This window comes from Cuculus canorus, chromosome 3, assembly GCF_017976375.1.
Source record: "Cuculus canorus isolate bCucCan1 chromosome 3, bCucCan1.pri, whole genome shotgun sequence".
Lineage (NCBI taxonomy): Eukaryota > Metazoa > Chordata > Aves > Cuculiformes > Cuculidae > Cuculus > Cuculus canorus.
In genome coordinates this window covers 116,958,366-116,977,813 of record NC_071403.1, presented here as the reverse complement: position 1 = coordinate 116,977,813, position 19,448 = coordinate 116,958,366, and the positions used below count along the sequence as shown (strand labels likewise).

Sequence of the window (19,448 nt, the reverse complement as noted above, 5' to 3'; positions counted from 1 at the left end):
GCAAGTAGATGCAATCCAATCCACAGCTGCTGGCCTAGAGGGCAAGGATGGTTCACTGGCGTCGTCCCAAAAAGAAAATACTGATGTACCTTCAGAGTTTTTTCCAATGCATTCACCAACAAAAAAGGTCACAGAAAGCTTCAAAGTATTCAGAACGAGTTAGGCAAGGCAGGTTACACACAACAGATAAGTATTTTATTACTCGTGACAAAAAGGCAGAATACTGAATACATCAGGATACACAAGAACATTTTTCATTCCGAATAAATACAACTGTCTCTCTACCACTTTCATTAAGGGGAAAAAAAAAAAAAATCAAAATCATTGACAACCCAGTATAAATAAATACAGAAATACATTTAGGAAATGCAACCAAACAAAACAGTAGTTTCCAAGTAAATTTCATCAAAATAAATTAGCAGTTTTGTTCATAATTATGCTTGCCCAAAAACAGATAGGATAACACACCTAAGCTTCCAAAGCCTACATAAATTAATTTCTTTCAACTAGATTACAAGTAGAGCCTTTCACATTTAAAAGAAAAATGCTATTACAGCTGAGAATGGGGGCAAGGGAAGTACACACCAATGACAGACAAATGCAAATAAAATCCATAGCTAGACAGGCCAGCAACTTGGCCTAACAATCTTAACATATGCACTTCTGAAACTCTATATCAATAATGGCAACAAGAGACACTCTCTATATTTACAGGCACAGTATAACCCTGAAAATACTTGTAATTACCTAGTTTTAAGCTTAAGAATTTTAGTTATCAGATCTGCAGAAAAGGATTTACTATCACAAGCTAGACTCATAGTAAGTAGAAAAGAAAACACATTCTTGCAAATAAAGCTAAATTTTCAATTGGCAGAACACAAAAATAGTAGACAGACATTTAATTTAAATCATTAACCATGTCTAGGCCCTATTTTGTAACATTAGGTAAGCAGTCTTCTACAACTACACGCACATTAAAGCATACCATCCTTCACATCAGCAAACATCTAACTGAAAACATGCAAGGTTGTACTATCACTACTACAACACTGCTGGCATTTAGGGTACTCAAATGATCTTTTTTTAAAGACACCCAAGCACCTGCTCTTCCAACCGAACGAGAAGTTTGAATTAGAATTAACTTCTAAATTATCGTGTGGTGCCAAGTAATACTCAGTGCCTCTGCAATTAATACAGCTCAGTGGAGTAGATGTTATTACTCAACATCGACTAATGTTGAACAATGCAAACTTTACATCTTACCACAAGAGCAAGCGGTACGTCAAGCTATTGACAAAGATGCCAGGTAATCTTGTAATTGTAACTATGAAAAACTCCAAATCCTGCTATAATATAATGAAATTGCACCACATAAATAGTTAATGATCACAAATAGTTACAAAAATCCCTCTGTTTAACCAATACATTAACATAACTTCTGATACTGTAGCTAGTATTTACATAAGAAATTTTATCTTATGCATTTTCCAATTTGTTACTAATCAGCATCTGTCACTTCTATATTGAAAATATTTGATTACATTTGAATAATTCACCAGCAGAGCTAACTCTGCAAAGATCACCTGGCACTGTCTTATCTCTTACTCATTCTAATTTGCTGGATACATCTGTCCTTTAAAAAAACCTGTTGATAAAGCTTTCAAGTTTCCACAGGAATTTAATACATCACGACATCCAGCTAGAAGCAGCAGGCAGCAAGAGTATTCTTAGATCTTATCTCCATATAGAGATGTCAAAAGTCTGTCGTTCTTTATTTAAATTCAAACATGGCATACAAAAGGAACCCAAACCCTCACAATTCAGGCCTTATCTTTGTCCAAAGAACTAAGGAAGAGACAAGGTAAACTAAATAAATTAAAAAATAAATAAATCTGAGAAACATGACGCACTATCATAATTTTAGAATGATTACTGTAAAAAAACTCTAAGATATATACAGCATAGCCTCACTTTTCAGTCCTCCTGAAATTTCTCCTCCTACAAAGAGGAAAAGGGAAAAGGCTCTGAACGTTTCCCTTCAAGACACAAAGTCATAGAAAACTACTTCTCTTCATTCTGACAGATAGTGTAGAGGATGGAGCAGAGATCAGCCGAACAAGCATTCTCAGTAGGGAGAACTACCCAACTGTAATACAACTCTGACACGGACTATAGAGAACCTTGAGCCAGATCAATTGCATCTTTACACCAAGCGCTAACTGAAAACAACTTAATGGATGCATCTTCCGTAAAACAGAATCCATGTTTTTTGGCTTAGTGTTAGAAGACTTTCTCCTAAAATGAGGAAAAAAGATACTCACACCAAAACTTTGGAATTAGAAACAGAAGAATATGCTTGCTTGGCATCTTTGTTTTCGAGGCATCCAAACCAAGGAGACAACACTACTGTAAAGCAGATGTTACTACAAATAAAGCTTTCTTTATATACACACATATATTGGAAAAGTGTTTCAACAGAAAGCTCTGCCAGAAACATTATCATCTAAATAAATATAACAAGACATCTTGGAAGAAAAAAAGAATATAACAAAAGCAGTATCTGTGTCTTTTTTTAATGCACTGAAGTATTTTCCTAACTGCAGTCTACTTATTATTCAAATAATGCTTTTGATATTATCTTCGCACTGACTTTCTGGACTGGGGATCATCATAATCACAAGTCTCAACCAGTACTTCTCAGGCAGATTTACTCTGTATTAAGTCAATTTCACTTTTCTTGTCATCACAATGCTAAAAAGTAAACTTCTCCACAGTATTCTCCATCTTTTGCAGATTTGCTTTTCCTTCAATGTTACATGACCTCAGATCCTTTGTTAATGATATTCCAAAATCCACCTTGGCAAACTTCCTTATCTGAAACTTTGTAACAGATAGTCCTATGCGTCACTTTGTTTCACTTCTTTGCTTTATTTCTGTCAGCAAAAATAAGAATTTTAGTCATAATTATAATCTGGTTCACAAAGGGAAACACACTTAACTAGAATTTGGACACTCAGGCTACAAATCTGTTTTTTCTGACTTAATTCTGACAACTGGAATAAGGCAGCACTTACTTCCAGAGGAGACTGCATGGCCAACAGCAATTGAGGCATGAGAGAGACTCTTGTCCTCGTATAGAACATCCACCTCTAATTTCAGGTCAAAGCCGTAGTGTTCAAGATGAAATATCAAACCTGGTTTACTGAGAAGCATTTGAAACAGAAGTTTAGCTTCATCACTCCAGTATTCCCCATTGGCAGGAATTGTATCATGTAAAGAACAAGAGTGTGCCAAGCACAGTAAGTAGGACAGACTTTCTGAAATAACTTTAAGTCTATGGATATCAGAGTAAGGAATGCTTTTCAGAAAGCCATAATCAATAAACGTAAGAACAACAGACTGACTTGTTACTTCACTGATCACTGCCCTGTTCCACTGTGCTTCCAGTCCAAACTTGATCAAGCATCTAGCACCAGGAGCAACAAACTCTTCTGGCAAAGCTGGCAAGTCGTCGGGAAGGTCAGAGAACAGTAAAGACAAGTTTTTCATGCAGTCAAATAAGACTTCAAACTGGATGCAGAAGTTTGAAGGATCAGTAACCGCAGTTGCAAATCCAGGATATCTTCTACAGGAAGTCCACAGGAGTGACCACGTGATTGGATTTATCTTGAGTGATATATCAAACTCCTTACAGTGTGTATTATTCGATTTTTCTGGTCCAACAATAGTCTGACAGTGACTTAAGAGCTGGTTCAAACACTCCTGAAACAGAATGCCCCCTACAATAATATCTATTTCCCAGATATGAGAGGATTCTACATATCTCAAAAACAAGATCCTTATTTCATGATTTAGTAGAGCATTTACAACATGGACAAATTGAATTTTTTTCAGTTTTTTAAACCGAATCCATTTACAGAGCACAGCTTGTTCAGGAATACTTTTAATCTTGTCACTGAGCATCTTTGCATTATTTAAGGACATCATCTCATACTTGCCATAATCCATGAAAAAAAATAGCATTAACTTCTCCCTGCCAAATTTCTTTATCACTTTTGATCGATACCACTTTAAGCTCCTTTCAGATTTTACCATGCATTCCAATCCTTCTTCAATGTCATTCACTCCAAGCAAATGACTTCCCTGTGCCTCTCTTACAAGCATTACATTTAACACACGCAATATTTGCAGTTTTCTAAGTAATTGCACATGAAATTCTCCATTCTCTGAAATATTAATTGCTTCTGCTCCTTCCACCTGTCCAGAACTTAGATCTTGAGGAAGGACATGTATGGGTGTTTTGGAAGTATTTTTCACCACAACAGCCTCAGATTCACTTTGACCACCTAAATAATTTTTAGACCTTCTGTCTTGAGGATTACCGTTTGTAACCAGAATTTGTTTTGGCCTATCTCCCTGATAATGCTTTAGTGTGTTTTGCCACCCTGTCCTGACTTTTCTCTGCAGAAGGTCATTAGACATAGACTCTCCATCACAAATTACATCTATTTCCCACTGCTCTCCATGTTGCTGTAAGAACTTGCAAGCAACTGGTCTGTTATTTATATTGCTTACAAAATAGGAAGTACTTTTTTCAGTCCAGTTTTCATCAGGTACACTTTTTCCTCTGCTAAGGAAACAATGAACACTGAGCCTTGGCAAAGTCAAAAACTTCTTCTGAATCTGGTAGATTTTTGAAGAACTTACGACTGCTGCATCACCATAGTCAATGAACTCCACCTCAAAGGAGCTGCCCAATTTCAGAGTTTTAACAACTGCTCTGTAGTAAAAACAGTCAGCATCATGCTCTGCTACAGCAAGATCCCCTACCATGAGCTCATCCAAGCAAATGTCATTACCTATATTCACCATACTTTCATTTAATTGTTCTGCTAATTGTGTTATTAAATTCTCATCCTCTGCAAGCTGAATACAGAAACTTGATAGACTATTAATATGAGAAATATACCCTGCTACTTCAGAATTCACCCAAATATCACGTTGAGGAAGACTGATTGATTTAGGTATCTTTTCATTACGCCTTTTCTGCTGACCTGTATAATTTAGACTACCGTTATGAGGTTCAGAGAGAGCGCTGACAGTTACTTCCTTTGAATTTAAAGCAGGATGACAGAGCGATGGAGAAACAGGCTCTCCAGTCAGAGATTGGTCTTTGTGCCATTGGACAGCAACAGTATTTCTAAAATCTAGTTCTTCACTGTCCTGTAAAGTTAGCTGCTTTGAAGACTCGCTACACAACTCTGGTGCGCTACATGCAGTTTGATCGTAATCTTCAAAATTCTCACACACATGGCACTTTTCTTCACTTTTCCATTTAACTCCTTCAGGATTCTTAACAGTTACTGTATTAATTCCTTTGTCACCTCCCATGTTACACATTGCTCCTCCATTACTTCCAGTAAATGATTCCCCACGATTTTTCAGTCCCACTTCTTCCAATACTTTTTCTTTAATTTCCTGACTTACTTTGCGCTGTCCATCATACAATTCCACAACAACTGGTCCATCTGACTCTCTGGATACAATCACAGCCTTTAGTAGTTTACCAAGAAATGTTTCCTCAAACCATCTAGTAACTCTCACTGTAATTTTTGTCTCCCTAAAATCTGACAGACAGCATTTAATAGCTTGCATGGGCGTGAATATTAGGTCAGTGGCAGAGTTTGGAATCGGCATCAACTGATCTCTCTCTACCAGAGTCTTATTTCCAAAGTCCACAAAGTTAGCATATAAACAGGATGCTGATTCTGAAGCCAAAGCTCTGTAAAAGAGACCATCTCTAAAATATTTGGCTATAAACAATCGTGTACTGCTAGTGTCATATTTTCCATTATTAGACAATTTACTTATGACACTAATCTTCTTCCTCAATGCCTCTAGAGTTTCAGTGTTTCGATTAAGCTGGCAATAGAATTCTGAAGGGCTACATATGTGAGTTATATAAACGTCCTCCTCACTTCCAACTTTTATATTAAAAGAAGAGTACCAAAAACTGTACAGTGAACCTACAGATGCAAAGTTTCTCAGACAAACATATTCAGAATGGTTCAGATTATGTTCTCTAAGTAATTCCTCTGCACTAGTAAATGGAGTCTGTAAGTCAACTATATTGTATAAAGACTTGGGCCTTACAAGAACAAGAGCATAAATGATGCAAGTCAGTGGTCCTCTAGAAGCAGAAATGAAGTCTTCAAAATGTCTATGCACTTCTTCAGACCAATTAAATGAGTCAATCTGTAAGGGCACATTTTTAAGTGCACATCGAAATGCTTGGCTTTCCAGAGCTAGGAAGTCTGGAAGAATACCTTGAAGATCTTCAAGTACAACTCTATCCCGATATCCATAGTCTACAAAAACCACATCAACTTTGTTTGGGGGTACCTGTCGCATGACAGCTGCTCTGTACCACTTCCCATCTTTGGGACGTTTAACAATACAAGCAACCTGTCCACTTTCATAAGGACTAACATGTGCTTCATAGTAAGTTTGAATTTGTTCCATTAATTTATTTAGCTCTGGCAGTTTGCTTTGCAACTGACATGAAAAATCTGCTGGGGAAACAAAGTATGAACACACCACTTCAAAAATAGCTCCTGGTTCAAACACAAACTCTTTATAAAATAATTTTTTCTCACATACCGAAGTACACCTTTTAGGAACAGCACCTTTTCCAAAGTGGGACTGCACAACATCTCTCAATACTGAAGGCGCACCTAGTGATTTCTCCTTCTGAAATCTCTCTCCATTTCCAGATACCTTATTTTTACAAACATTAGCAATGCTCTGTGCATTTACTTTTTCCTTTTTTAGTTTGAGTGGATTCAAAAGCTGCCTTTTTCTTCGCCGACATAGAACAGAACCTGGTATCTTTTCCCAGTATTCAGCGCATCCAGCTTCAACCATGCTTCTGGCAACCATCCTTCTTCGCCCAAAACCATTGTTATACCACATGTTAACAATGTACTTATTCTGTTGCTGTGCAATGGCATGAAGTATTAGTGGTCTGTTAAACACAATGTTTTTAAAGAAATCAGTTTCCTTTTTAACCCACACATGTTCAACAGGAAATGTGCGAGCAAGCGTACAACACATGGCTAAAGCTGGTAAATCAGAAAACCCAGGAAGCAATGTTTTCACATCGTAATAGGGTACTGTATCTGTATTTCCAAAGTCCAAAAAATAAACAGTAATGTTTACATTAAGTACTTCAATGACAACAGCCCGGTAATAATTCATGTCTTTGCTATACCGGGCACAGCAGAGCAATCCAGGCTCTGGGTTTTTAAGGACCATTTCATCAGCTCCACATCCATTATATGCACGTGCAATATTTTTCAACAAGGCTTGAAATTCACTCTGATATTCACGTGTTTGAATCCAGAAGTTCGATGGATTTGCGACATATACCACAAAAGCAATATGAAAAGAATTCCTTCGCATTTCTACTCTTTTGCAGTGGCTTGACGAAGAAACATCCCATTCAGATAGGCATTTTTTTGTATGTTTATTTCCAGCACAATTCCTAAATGAATTGTATCTCTCATCATGTGGTTTGTAGTTCACAGCAATATTTGTGATTTTTGATTCTGAAAGCGAGACAAATGATGCAGCTGCCTCATTCATGTTTTCTGGATGCTTAGCATTAGTTCCAATACTTTGATTTTGCAGCGTAATATAATACAAGCGTTTAATGTCATTGTATAAATCAACACGAACATACACAGAAGTTTGTCCTATCAAGGCCCGTGTAAGTTCTTTCAGCTGAATTTTTATTACTGTCTCATCCCGACTATCAAAACAAGACAGCGCACATGGAAACGAAATCATTGGTAATGCCATGAACTCTGCTTTAAGCTTCTGAACACAACTATATGGCACAGCTTCAATATTGCCAAAATCCATAAACCACACTTCCACACAGTCAGAGAGAAGCTGTTTTATCACTCCTCTATGCCACTGTCCATTTTGCCTTTTGGCAGCACAGAGTAGCCCTAAACTATTAAAAGATTTATTATTTTCTGTTTGGATAGCTTCATAGTACAAATGCATAGCTCCTGTCAAATCTTCCAGCTCTTTCTGCCATTTTTGTACCTGACAGTAAAATTTACTTGGGCTTAAGGCAACAGTTATTTTCACATTTTCTTCAGTGCCAACAGACAGATATGGAAAGAGACCATCTGGAACAGACCAAAAATCTGTTGGTTTCTCAGAATTCCTGAAAGTAAGCAACTCTTTGACCGGATACTTCTGTTGCAACAGTTGTGGTACTCTCTTACAAAGCATTACTTGGGGAAACGCTATTAAAGTTTCTACAATAAGACAAAATGAATCCCCATCAATACATTTTCCTAACTGCAGTTCAAGAACATCATTAATTATCTTTGGCACTTCTAGAATAAATAGTTGGCATGGTAGAACAGCTTTCACATGACCTGTAATCTGTAATCCCACCAGAGATGAAAAATAGTTAATGGCTTTTGGACTCCATTTTTCTCCAAGAGGAAGTATGCTTGCAAAAACACCCAAAACCACCTTTGGAGGCAGCTGAAACAATTCATCACATGCAGAAGCAAGATGCATTTCCTCAACCACCAGCACTCGTGCAGTGTCTATAAGAAAAGCTTTACAGATACCCTCTCTCTTTTCCAAAACTCTTCCTCTATGCCAATTTCCTTCTGTGTCTTCCACCAAACAATATCCACCAATGCAAACATTTTCTTTTACTTTGAATACCCGTTGTATTTCACTTTGTAGCACAAAATAGTCAAGCTCACATACTCCTTTGTACTGACCCTGGAACACTATAATCAAGCACTCAGGATGGCAATCTATGGAAGTTATCTTCAGAATCATATCTACTACATTTGAGGAGGAAGTCAGAGATTCCATTCTGTCTGCAAAGAAAAGGAGTATGATCAGCCTAATAATTTTCCATATTTTTATTTTGTCAACTAATTTCTTACATGAAAATTATTTTCAAAATGTTTTAATAGCATATTGCTACACATTATTAAAATGAACACTAAATATTTAACAATGTCATGGTTTATGTAACTGGAATACACGTGACAATTATCTTTGTACAAACACGTTCAGATAATATCTGAACAAAACTACCTCTGGACTCACTTGCTCTTGTGGCTAAATTAATTCTATCACTTGAGAATAATTTGTAATCAGAAAGCTGTTCCCAGAATAACACAAAGAATCAACGATTATATCTGAAAACTGGGTGGAAGGACAACAGAATCACTGACACACGGGGATGCCAAAAAGGACAGACAACCAGGAAGAAAACTGTATCTGTTCTCAAAGAAAAGAGTACTCCTGCTCAAACAAAACAAGAGCGGAAACCAATTCCTGTTATTTATACAATCTCTGCTCATCTCAAAACGTTAGCTATATCCAATAAGTTCAACTGCAAATTTTGCCAAGGGAGATCCAATTCAGTGTCTCACCACACTGGACTTGCAGTTACAAGGAGAGTTTACTTCCAAAAGTACATTTCCAATCTGTTTCTCTCCTCCTTCTTTAATATGTTAATGACCAAGGTTTCCTCCTCTATTCACCCTGCTATCTTTGTGCAAAAAACTTCAAGTCAATGACATTTTACATGCTTTACTTAATCTGGCTGTCTATTACTATCAGGTATACTGGCAGTGAAAACATACTAAGTTTTCACATTGCAAGGACATACAAAACATTATCTACAGCCAACGTTTCTGCAGTCTATCAACTAACAATTGTACTGGGTGTATTTTGTACTGTCTTAACACTCTGATTTTGACAGCTGAATTATCTACAAACCCTTCAGATACTTCTGACCTTCATCTGTAATCTGCTCTTCAAGATCAGCTTGCAGTGCCATTCCAACCTGCCAATGAACACGTGATTCCACATTGTTTGAAAAGCCTGTACGTGTCCATAACTTACCCAAACTATTCTATGAAATAAACTGCTGTTCTAACAAAGAAACTAGGGGTAGACAACATCTGTCAAATAGGAAGGCAGTAGGCAGCCCAAGGATGGACTGGACAAAGCATATGCTTGATTTAATTTTTACATGAAGCTGAAAGCAAAACCTTCAGTTTCAACTAGAAGCTATTAGAGCAAGATCCTCCTGAGACTACAAAATAATCTTCAACAGAACGGTCACAACAGTTTTTAATCACAAGCATACATGAAATAGCTAGTGTTCATACAACCTGCCTTCAGAGCAAATACTGATCTCTATCATTCCAGTTCCACAAAAAGAAAAAAAAATGAACGAGCACTCTTACTATAAAGTTTAAATGCCAAAACCACCAGTCAACCAAAAAAAACTCCCAGTAAAAGCAATACCAAATCCAGAACCAACAAACACCTTCTTAAACAAGCCCTCCCACCCCTTTTTCCACTTTTCCCTGATAAAATCAAAAACTAAATTATGTGGATTTCTAATTAAAGAAAATAGGCTTCAAGAAAGGATTCTGTCTGTCTGGAAGTAATCTGCTCATTAGAGGGAATTAAAAATTTTGAAGGTGCATCACTGACATGCTCTAGATGCTTTTTTTTTTTTAATAGAACTAAACTTTTACTTGCAGAAACACATAACAAATAAAAACAATTTGTGCATCAACATTTGCTTGCCCGTTGTCAAAGCCCAAATAACAGCAACACACCAATAGAGGCATATTTCTACAATTTACAAAAATGACCTTTTGCTCTTTACTCACCTAAATACCAGTCAGGACTTATTCATTCTGAACACACCTTCAGAAACCTCAGCACTCATTATTAACAACCCGGGATCTTCCTACAAGGAAAGGAGATAGAAAAATCATGAGAAAAACAGACATATGCTAAAACTTTTGTACTATTTCTCCAAGTCCTCTTCCTGCCCCAAAAACACACTCTTCTTCATGCCCAGTTTAACTACAGTGTTAAGATCTCAAAGACAAAATCACAACTGAATCTGTTACCCAAGGGGATAAGAAGAATCTATTTTGCACCTCGTTTCTTATTACAAAAGTCCTGATCCAAGAGACAGAGACACCTGCTGCCTTCTACAAGAATCTTAGTATCTGCCCAGAGATGCAGACACTTAATACCTCCTATAAATATCCTGGCCTCTGCTCAGGGATGTAGACACTTTGTTTTAAGAAAATGAACTAAAGAAAATCATGAACTCAAGGTTGAAAATGTGTGATGAAACAAGGAAAGGGATATCAAGTAGTGAGAATCCATGATTGTTTAAGGATTACTTAAAGGACACCCTTATCCTAACTAAGCACGTAGAAAGTAAATAAGCAATTTTGTGTTAAAGTAGAGTTGTGTAACCTAACGAATATTAGATAGGTAGGAAAATTTTATTACCTAAGTGGGGGTTTGAGCACCAGTTTTCTATAACTGGGCTTCTGGGTTAATCAGTAGGTGTGCTAGTTTTGTGGAAGATCTTCCACCTAGTACCCTGCACAGAATAAAAGCAATGTCTCCTCTCTAAACAAAATTCTTTGTTTCAGAAGTTTCTTTTTTCCTTAATTTCAGGTATCTAATCCATCTTCCCAATAGCATGGCAAACCCATTCTTCATCCACTGAAGCTCAAAAAACACACCACCCAGAAGAAAAGCAGCAATCTACCACCTCCTTTCTACACAAAAGTACTCACACATTTATGTTCAAAATGCTTCAAGCCATCAAAATCTGCAACATGCAACACTATCATATAACAGCCTAGGTTGGAAGGGACCTCAAAGCCCATCCAGTTCCAACCCCTCTGCCCATGCTCTGGATTGGGTTGCTCAAAGCCCCATCCAACCTGGCCTTGAACACCTCCAGTGATGGAGCACCCACAACCTCCCTGGGCAATCTGTGACAGTGCCTCACCACCCTCATCCATCTTGAGGAATTTCTTCCTAATGCCTACTTCTTGAATCATAACCAGCTCTTGTCTCGCTGCACACGACTTATGGAGATCACTCCCTCACTGTCCAGCCCTGATAAAGGATGCTTCCTTTCTGGAACTCCAAAACGAGTCTTAGAGAGATTATTTGCTGAGATTTTCGGTATCAGACAGTTTATCTGCTGGCATTTTCGGTATCAAAACCTACAACATAACAAATGAGCAGGATTTGATATAAGTAGTAGATACTATTACAAAAAGTGGAATATTTTTTATTTAAGCTATGGTAAAGTTTCACTTAAGTAACTGTGTTCTTTGAAAGTTAGACAGAACGTCCCTATGATAGCATGTTTTCTTTAAAACTTTTTTTTTTTTTTTTTTTTTTACAGTCACTGTTCTTTCCTTGGAAATGATAAAATCTTGTGTTCAGTATGATCTGTGCTGAACAGATGTGTCTTCTGCAATTGCATCTGTTTGGTCTCTCCCTATCTCAAATGCAAGGTCAGACAGAGAGCTGGAGGCAGCTCCAAAGGAGCAAGAGTTCTGACTGTTGCAAAGTTCATAATAACATCAAAATTAGACCTTGGGAAACAACAGAAAATGTATGAGAATTAATTGGTAAGTTTCGATGCAGCTAGTTTGTATGTTTAATTATCTCATCATATAAATCTACCTTGTAAGATGTAGCTGGTTTAGGTCAAGAGATAACCTGTCTTACAGCTGCGAGAATTTACCGATATGCTTAGTTGTCTTGCAAGAAGTAGCTGTTTTAGGTCAGGAGATAACCTGAAGGAAGTCTCCACACATGGCTGAATAATCTAAAATAGAATAAACATTCTTCGAGGATTTACACAGTTCTTTGACCAGAACTAGTATATATACCCACTGCTTTTTTAATGATGGGATGCCTTTTTTAGATGGGCATTCAATCTGGCACTTAATTAAAATAAAAACATTATTGCCTTTGCTTCGAACGCTTTGTGGTTTTCAATATTTTAGTGAATCACCGTTTCTCACATAGTCATAAGACTTCTAGGAAAATTTATACATATGCAATGAAGGGGGAAACTTACGCTTTCCCCAGCTCTTGTCTCGCTGCATATAACTGAAAATCACACCCTAGCGCCTCCCAGGCCTGAATTCAAAGGATGTTCATTTCTAAAACTCCAAAACCAGTCTTTTCGAGTTTTTTTAACCTACCTTTTCGCCACGAAGAGATTTTATCCACCAGCATTTTCAGTATCAAAATCTACAGCACAAGGAAAGGGCCTTTAGAAGCCAGCAAAGGACACACAGCTCAGCCCCAGGCCGGTCCCCAGGGGCGTCAGCCACAGGCCGGTCTCCAGGGGCGTTCGTCACCTCAGGGTGAAGCCGCGGCCACCTCCACCGCGCAAGGAACCCGCCAGGCGAGGCCCGAAAAGCCAAGAGCCGCCACCTTTCAGCGTCTCCCTTAGCCCGGCGCCACAGAGAACCCGCCACCCTCCAGGAGCCTCCGCACCGCCCTCGCCTCTCGCTCCGCTCAGACAAGATGGCGGCGGCCCGGCCCGCGCCCGCCCAGGCGCACGTGCGAGGGGCGGGGCTTGAGGGCGACCGGCCGGGCGGGGCCGCCCAGCGGGGGGGGGGGGCGCCAGCGGCTGTGACCGGCGTCGGTCACGTGATCTCTTCGTCATAGAAACAGTGAATGACTCAGAACCGCAGAATCAATCCCTGAATCGTTTTATCGCAGAATCGTGATCACTCACAGAGACACAGAATCACTTAATCACAGAATCAATCCGAATCACAGAACCACTCAAGAGTCACAGAATCATTCGCAGAATCAATCACACGATCACAGAATCCGTCACAGAATCACAGAATGAATCAGTCACAGAACCACAAAATCAGAGGCACAAAATCACACGGTCACAGGATCACAGAATCAGTCAGGATCATAATCACATCTTTACAAAATCACAGAATCAGAGTCACAGAATCACTTCATCACAGAATCAATCTGAATCACAGAAGCACTCAGAGTCACAGAATCAATCACACAATCACAGAATCACTCATTCACAGGATTACAAAGTCAGGCACAGAATCACAGTCACATAATCATAGAATCACTCAGAATCATAGTCACTCACAGATGTACAGCATCACAGAATCAATCACAGAATGAAACAGAATCACTTAATCACAGAATCAATCACAGAATCACTTAATCACAGACTCAATCACAGAATCAATCACAGAATCACTTAATCACTTAATCACAGAATCAATCACAGAATCAATCACAGAATCACTTAATCACAGAATCAATCACAGAATCAATCACAGAATCACTTAATCACAGAATCAATCACAGAATCACTTAATCACAGAATCAATCACAGAATCAAACACTGAATCACTTAATCACAGAATCAATCACAGAATCACTTAATCACAGAATCACAGAATCAATCACGGAATCTAACACAGAATCAAACACAGAATCAAACACAGAATCACTTAATCACAGAATCACAGAATCAATCACAGAATCTAACACAGAATCAAACACAGAATCACTTAATCACATAGCCACAGAATCAATCAGAATCACAGAATCACTCTGTCACTGAATCACAAAATCAACAACAGAATCAATCACATAACCACAGAATCAATCTGAATCACGGAACCAGAGTCACACTCATTCACAGAGTCCCAGAATCAGTCAGACAATCACTTAATCACAGAATCAATCACAGAATCACTCACAGAGTCACACAATAACTCACAGAATTAATGACAGAATTAATGACAGAATCAATCACATAACCACAGAATCGATCAGAATTACAGAATCAATCACAGAAACAGAATCACAGAATTGCAGAATCAGAGGCACAGAATCACACAGTCACAGAATCAGTCAGAATCAGAATCACAGAAACAGAATTACAGAATCACAAAATCAATTGCGTAATCGATCTGAATCACAGAAACAGAATCACAGAATCGCAGAATCGGAGGCACAGAATCACAGTCACACAACCACAGAATCAATCAGAATCACAGAATCACTTTATCACATAATCACTCACAGAATCAGAATCACAGAATTACTGAATCACAGAATCAATCTGAATCACACAACCACTCAGAGTCACAAAATCATTCACAAAATCAATCACAGAATCACTTAATCACTTAATCACAGAATCAATCAGAATCACAGAATCAGTCACAGAATCACAGAATCAAAGGCACAGAATCACACAGTCACATAATCACAGAATCAATCAGAAACAGAATCTCTCATAGAATTACTCACGGAATTATGGAATCACAGAATCACTCAGAATCACAGAATCAATCACATAATCTCTCACAGAATCAATCACAGAATCAACCACAGAATCAATCAGAATCACAGAATCAATAACAGAATCGCTTAATCCTATAACCATAGAATCAATCAGAACCACAGAATCAATCACAGGATCAATCACAGTGTCACAGAACCGCAGAATCAGAGACATGGAATCACACAGTCACAAAATCACAGAATCAATCAGAATCAGAATCATTCACAGAATTACAGAATCACAGAATCAGTCACAGAATCAATCAGAATTACGGGATCAGAGTCACAGAATCAATCAGAGTCACAGAATCACAGAATCAATCAACCACAGAATCATTTAGTCACATAACCACAGAATCAATCAGAATCACAGACCCAGAGTCCCACAATCATTCACAGGTTTTAGCAACGTGAGTGAGTTTCAAACCTGTGTACCGCTTCCCTGTAGTGCTCCATAGCCATGGGCAGTTACACATGGTGGAAGACAGTGTGTCCCTCTTTTCTGCTACTATGGGATGGGGGCAGGAAGGTGGGGATGAGGTGGGCAAGGAAAAATAGAAGGCGTGTCCAGGCAATCTGTCAGGGCTTATTGGATGCTGGGGCTTTCTTCTTTCTTGCCTTTTTCTGGAAGGAAAGAAATGGGGTTTTTTTCTGGTTATGCCTTTGCTACAGAATTTCTTTGCAACTTGTATCATTTTAGGAATGATATCTTTCCCAAAATAGTGTGTGGGTTTTGGTAAGTCTTTGGTTTGCTCAAGAGTTCTATGATTGATTTCCCGCTCTCTGCTCCCAGCCTGAATATCTATATTTGAAAGTGTCAGGTATGCATAAAGCCCTGCCAGATCTCAGAAGTGAGCTCTTCCAGTAACATTTGAGACACGAAGAGTCGCTATAGGCCACTGTAAGTGTTCAGGAAACACATAACAGCTAAAGGCAGAAATAGCAGCATTGCAATATCCCAGAACATCCATATCGTGTATTTCAGCAAACTTGCAAAACCTATTCAGTGTTTACATTTGCCTTGCGGATGTTTTAGAATATTGGTGAAACTACACATTCCACATTGATTAGTTCTAAATCTCAAGGGTTTTTCCCATCTTTGTTTACTGTATAAGCAGTACAACCAACTGAGTTTTTATCTTTTCCAGTTAATTGATCTTTACAAATTTTATGTTGCCGTTATTCCCACAAACCCCAATATTTTCCTTCCTTGTCATTACTGTGAGGAAGCTATTCAGGTTTTTTGCACTTTTTTCCCATTTGCATTTTTTTCCATTGTTATGGAAGTTTAACAATTTGTAGGAAATTTATTTGTATTGCATTGACAGGAATAAAACACAGTTAAAAATAAAATTTTGATATGTGAGGCTTTACTATCAACAAATTTTGACTAAGATAAAACTCCTAAAGTGACCCTCAAGTTGTTTTTTGTCTACATCATACTACTGATACCATATAAATAGAGGAGAGGAATTATCACATCTTCTCTTCTGTTTGACTTTTAAAATAAGTGTGAGCCTTTCTGAGTTCCTCATGGGAAAAAAAAGTGGTTAACCACCTACCTCCAAGGAAGGCGAGAGGTACAGATTACAAGAGGATGGGGGTATCTTCCCAATGGAGTAACAGAGAAGGGTTTAATCCTGAATCGTTTCCTTAATGTTTCCTTCCTTAAATAGCTGGATGCTCGTGAATGTAGTTTTGTGCACCGTATGCTGACTGGAGTGAATCCCATTCTAAAGCACCTGACTTTCACGAATAATTATGTAGAGAACATCCTTGCTTTGATTCCATGTGGAAGGAGAAGAAGAATTAAACAATGCATGTCATGCTTTTCATCAACACAACTGATCTGGGATCTGTCCTTAGTATTGCTAATACTGCTTCTGAACATTAATATCATAAAACTGTTACTAAAATAGATAACTGTTAAACTTTTTCATTTTTAGGAACTGTTAAACTTTTTCATTCTGTCATAACAAAGAACGTTGAAATTGTCTTCTAGGGGATTTGAGTAGCTCACAATATGCTAAAGAGTATGTGCAGAGGAACTTCTGTTTTGTAGCTTATCTCCATCCCTCTCCAGCCTGTCTTGTGCAAACCTGAAAATACATCAGTGGTTCTTGATTGCAATAAATAATTTTATTGCATGTAATCAAATTGCTTTTCTAAAAGACACTATAGCATTCTTTGTAGTAGCATTTGTGCTTGTCTTTTCAATAAACAGCTTTGAAAGGGAAGGTGTATGCAATACAGGGGTACGAGTGAGTGGCAACAGGAAAAATGCATCACATTTCAAAGTTCTAAAAATGAAAAGTCAGAGCGCCTCCACCTAAGATAAGTCTTGCAGCAAATGGATCTTTTTTTTCCCAGCTTAGTTAAGCCCAGATTTCATGTTTAAATGATGACATTTACATCAGAAGTAGGGGATAAAAAAAAGAATTGCATTGTTGCATTGAAAAAAAATTCGTTATCTTTTCAACATGTTTCACACTACAAGAGCCTTATTATGCTTTTTTATTTCTTCTGAAGACTGTTTGAAAGGCTTGCTGGATTTTGTAGTAGTCAACAAACTTGAAAAGCAACGGGACTCACAATAATCAATCTCAAATTAAAAGTTTGTGCACGTTTTCCTATTTGTGTCTGGAAATGTGTCCTCAACGTGTTCTTAGTTTTTCTGTTAACTTGAGCGGTAGCCACTAGGTGGCAGGAACAACCACAAGTTTAGCTGGATGCTTGGAAATTAGACTTTATTGCTTGAGTAGAAGGAAGGTGCACAGGAGTGATTAATGCAACCTGACCTATAATGAAATGTGAGGGTGCGTGTGCTGTAGAGTTTCAGTAGAAGGATCATAACATTAATCACACCATCTGAAACTGCCTAAAGTGTTTTCAGGTAACCTGAACCAACTCTTGAAATGTTTTCTATTTGTTTACAGTACCTATTTACTCAATACTCTGTCAAAAATTCCTTCCAATATTTTGCTACATCATGTGTCAATATTATCGCCAGTGTTCCTTTTTTTAAATTATGTTGATATAAGAATTTATATGAAATTATTCATTAACTTGGCAGCTTGCATATAAAAAAAACCCAGAGAGAGGAAACAGCTTTTATGAAATACTTTCGGCAGTAGACAGTAGTTATCATTGCTTCTTAAAATACACATTTCACATTTCAGTGGCCATCAATGTCAGAGTGGAGAGAAGATGTGCCCTTTTACATCAGAAAATATGCCTCTTTTACAGATGAAAGAACAAACTGAGACTTCTTGTTAAGCACAAAGACAAAGCAGAAGGTAAAATTTCTGTTAATAGGGTCCTCCTAAAATAAAATAGTTTTGCCATACGGACTACACCATGCCAGTACAGCTGTGCAGATGTTGCCTGTATCTGCTGTGTTGGATTGAGAGAATGTCAGGCTCCATCTACATTAGCAATTCCAGCAGTGCAGTCAGTGTACATCTGTAATGTTAAATGATTGGTACGGGTGACCCAATATCCAAGTGAACAGGATTTATGGGTGGGAGAATTATTTAAGAGTAGCTCTAGTGTAGTCACATGGACTGGATGTCCACTAGCATTTGAGAAGCATTTTTGGAGTTAGTTTCATTCCAAAGAATTCATTTATGCACCATGGAATAGGTCTGCAGTGCCAGTCCAAGCAGTGTAAATGGGAATAGTAGAGATATTCACCTCCTGTTCTAAACTAAAACTAACGTTAAAGCACCCAGAGGGAAGATAGACTTAAGCACTCTGTGTGTAAATTCCCAGTTCTTCAGCATGGTGGTAGAATAGTAGGGCTAATAGAGAGGCTGAATGACTATGAAGTAAAAGAAGAGGAGTAACCATCTTCAGAATATAACATTCATGATTTTGATTATTTAGATTCAAATAGTTCCATTTTGCTTACCAAATACTATATTTCTAAAGATCTATAGATGAAAAAGTATGAGTGATTTTTTTTTTTTTTAATTCTGAGATTTGTTTATTCTGAGGGGGAAAGGAAGTTGTATATGTAGTGGCAGTTCTGCCATTAGAAATATTGAATAGTATTTCTCATAACTGGTGAAACAAACTATTGCATGTAGCAGTGGTGGGTGAACTAATTGAATTGTGAATCATGAAATCACAGGAACTAAGAGGTGGAAAAAGACCTCTTAGATCATCAAACTGAATGATCTCATCGATTTTAACATAATTCATTT

The 19,448-nt window shown here is 37.8% G+C and overlaps 1 protein-coding gene across 3 annotated transcripts in view; it reads right to left on the bottom strand.

The window, feature by feature from the left end:
* The window catches only part of TDRD15 (tudor domain containing 15), a 197,414-nt gene extending 181,610 nt beyond the window's left edge, over positions 1–15,804 (bottom strand). The window contains exons 1-4 of one of the 3 annotated variants that reach the window (XM_054063414.1): positions 15,671–15,804; positions 13,104–13,152; positions 10,737–10,816; positions 345–8,915 (exon numbers count right to left, since the gene is read on the bottom strand). In XM_054063414.1, the coding sequence (XP_053919389.1) occupies positions 3,019–8,910 (5,892 nt within the window). In that variant the 5' untranslated portion in view covers positions 8,911–8,915; positions 10,737–10,816; positions 13,104–13,152; positions 15,671–15,804 and the 3' untranslated portion in view covers positions 345–3,018. Of the gene's footprint in view, positions 1–344; positions 8,916–10,736; positions 10,817–13,103; positions 13,388–15,670 lie in introns of those variants that run through there. The other 2 variants (XM_054063413.1, XR_008449278.1) reach the window with 2 other exon arrangements.
* Between the last annotated feature and the right edge of the window lie 3,644 nt (positions 15,805–19,448).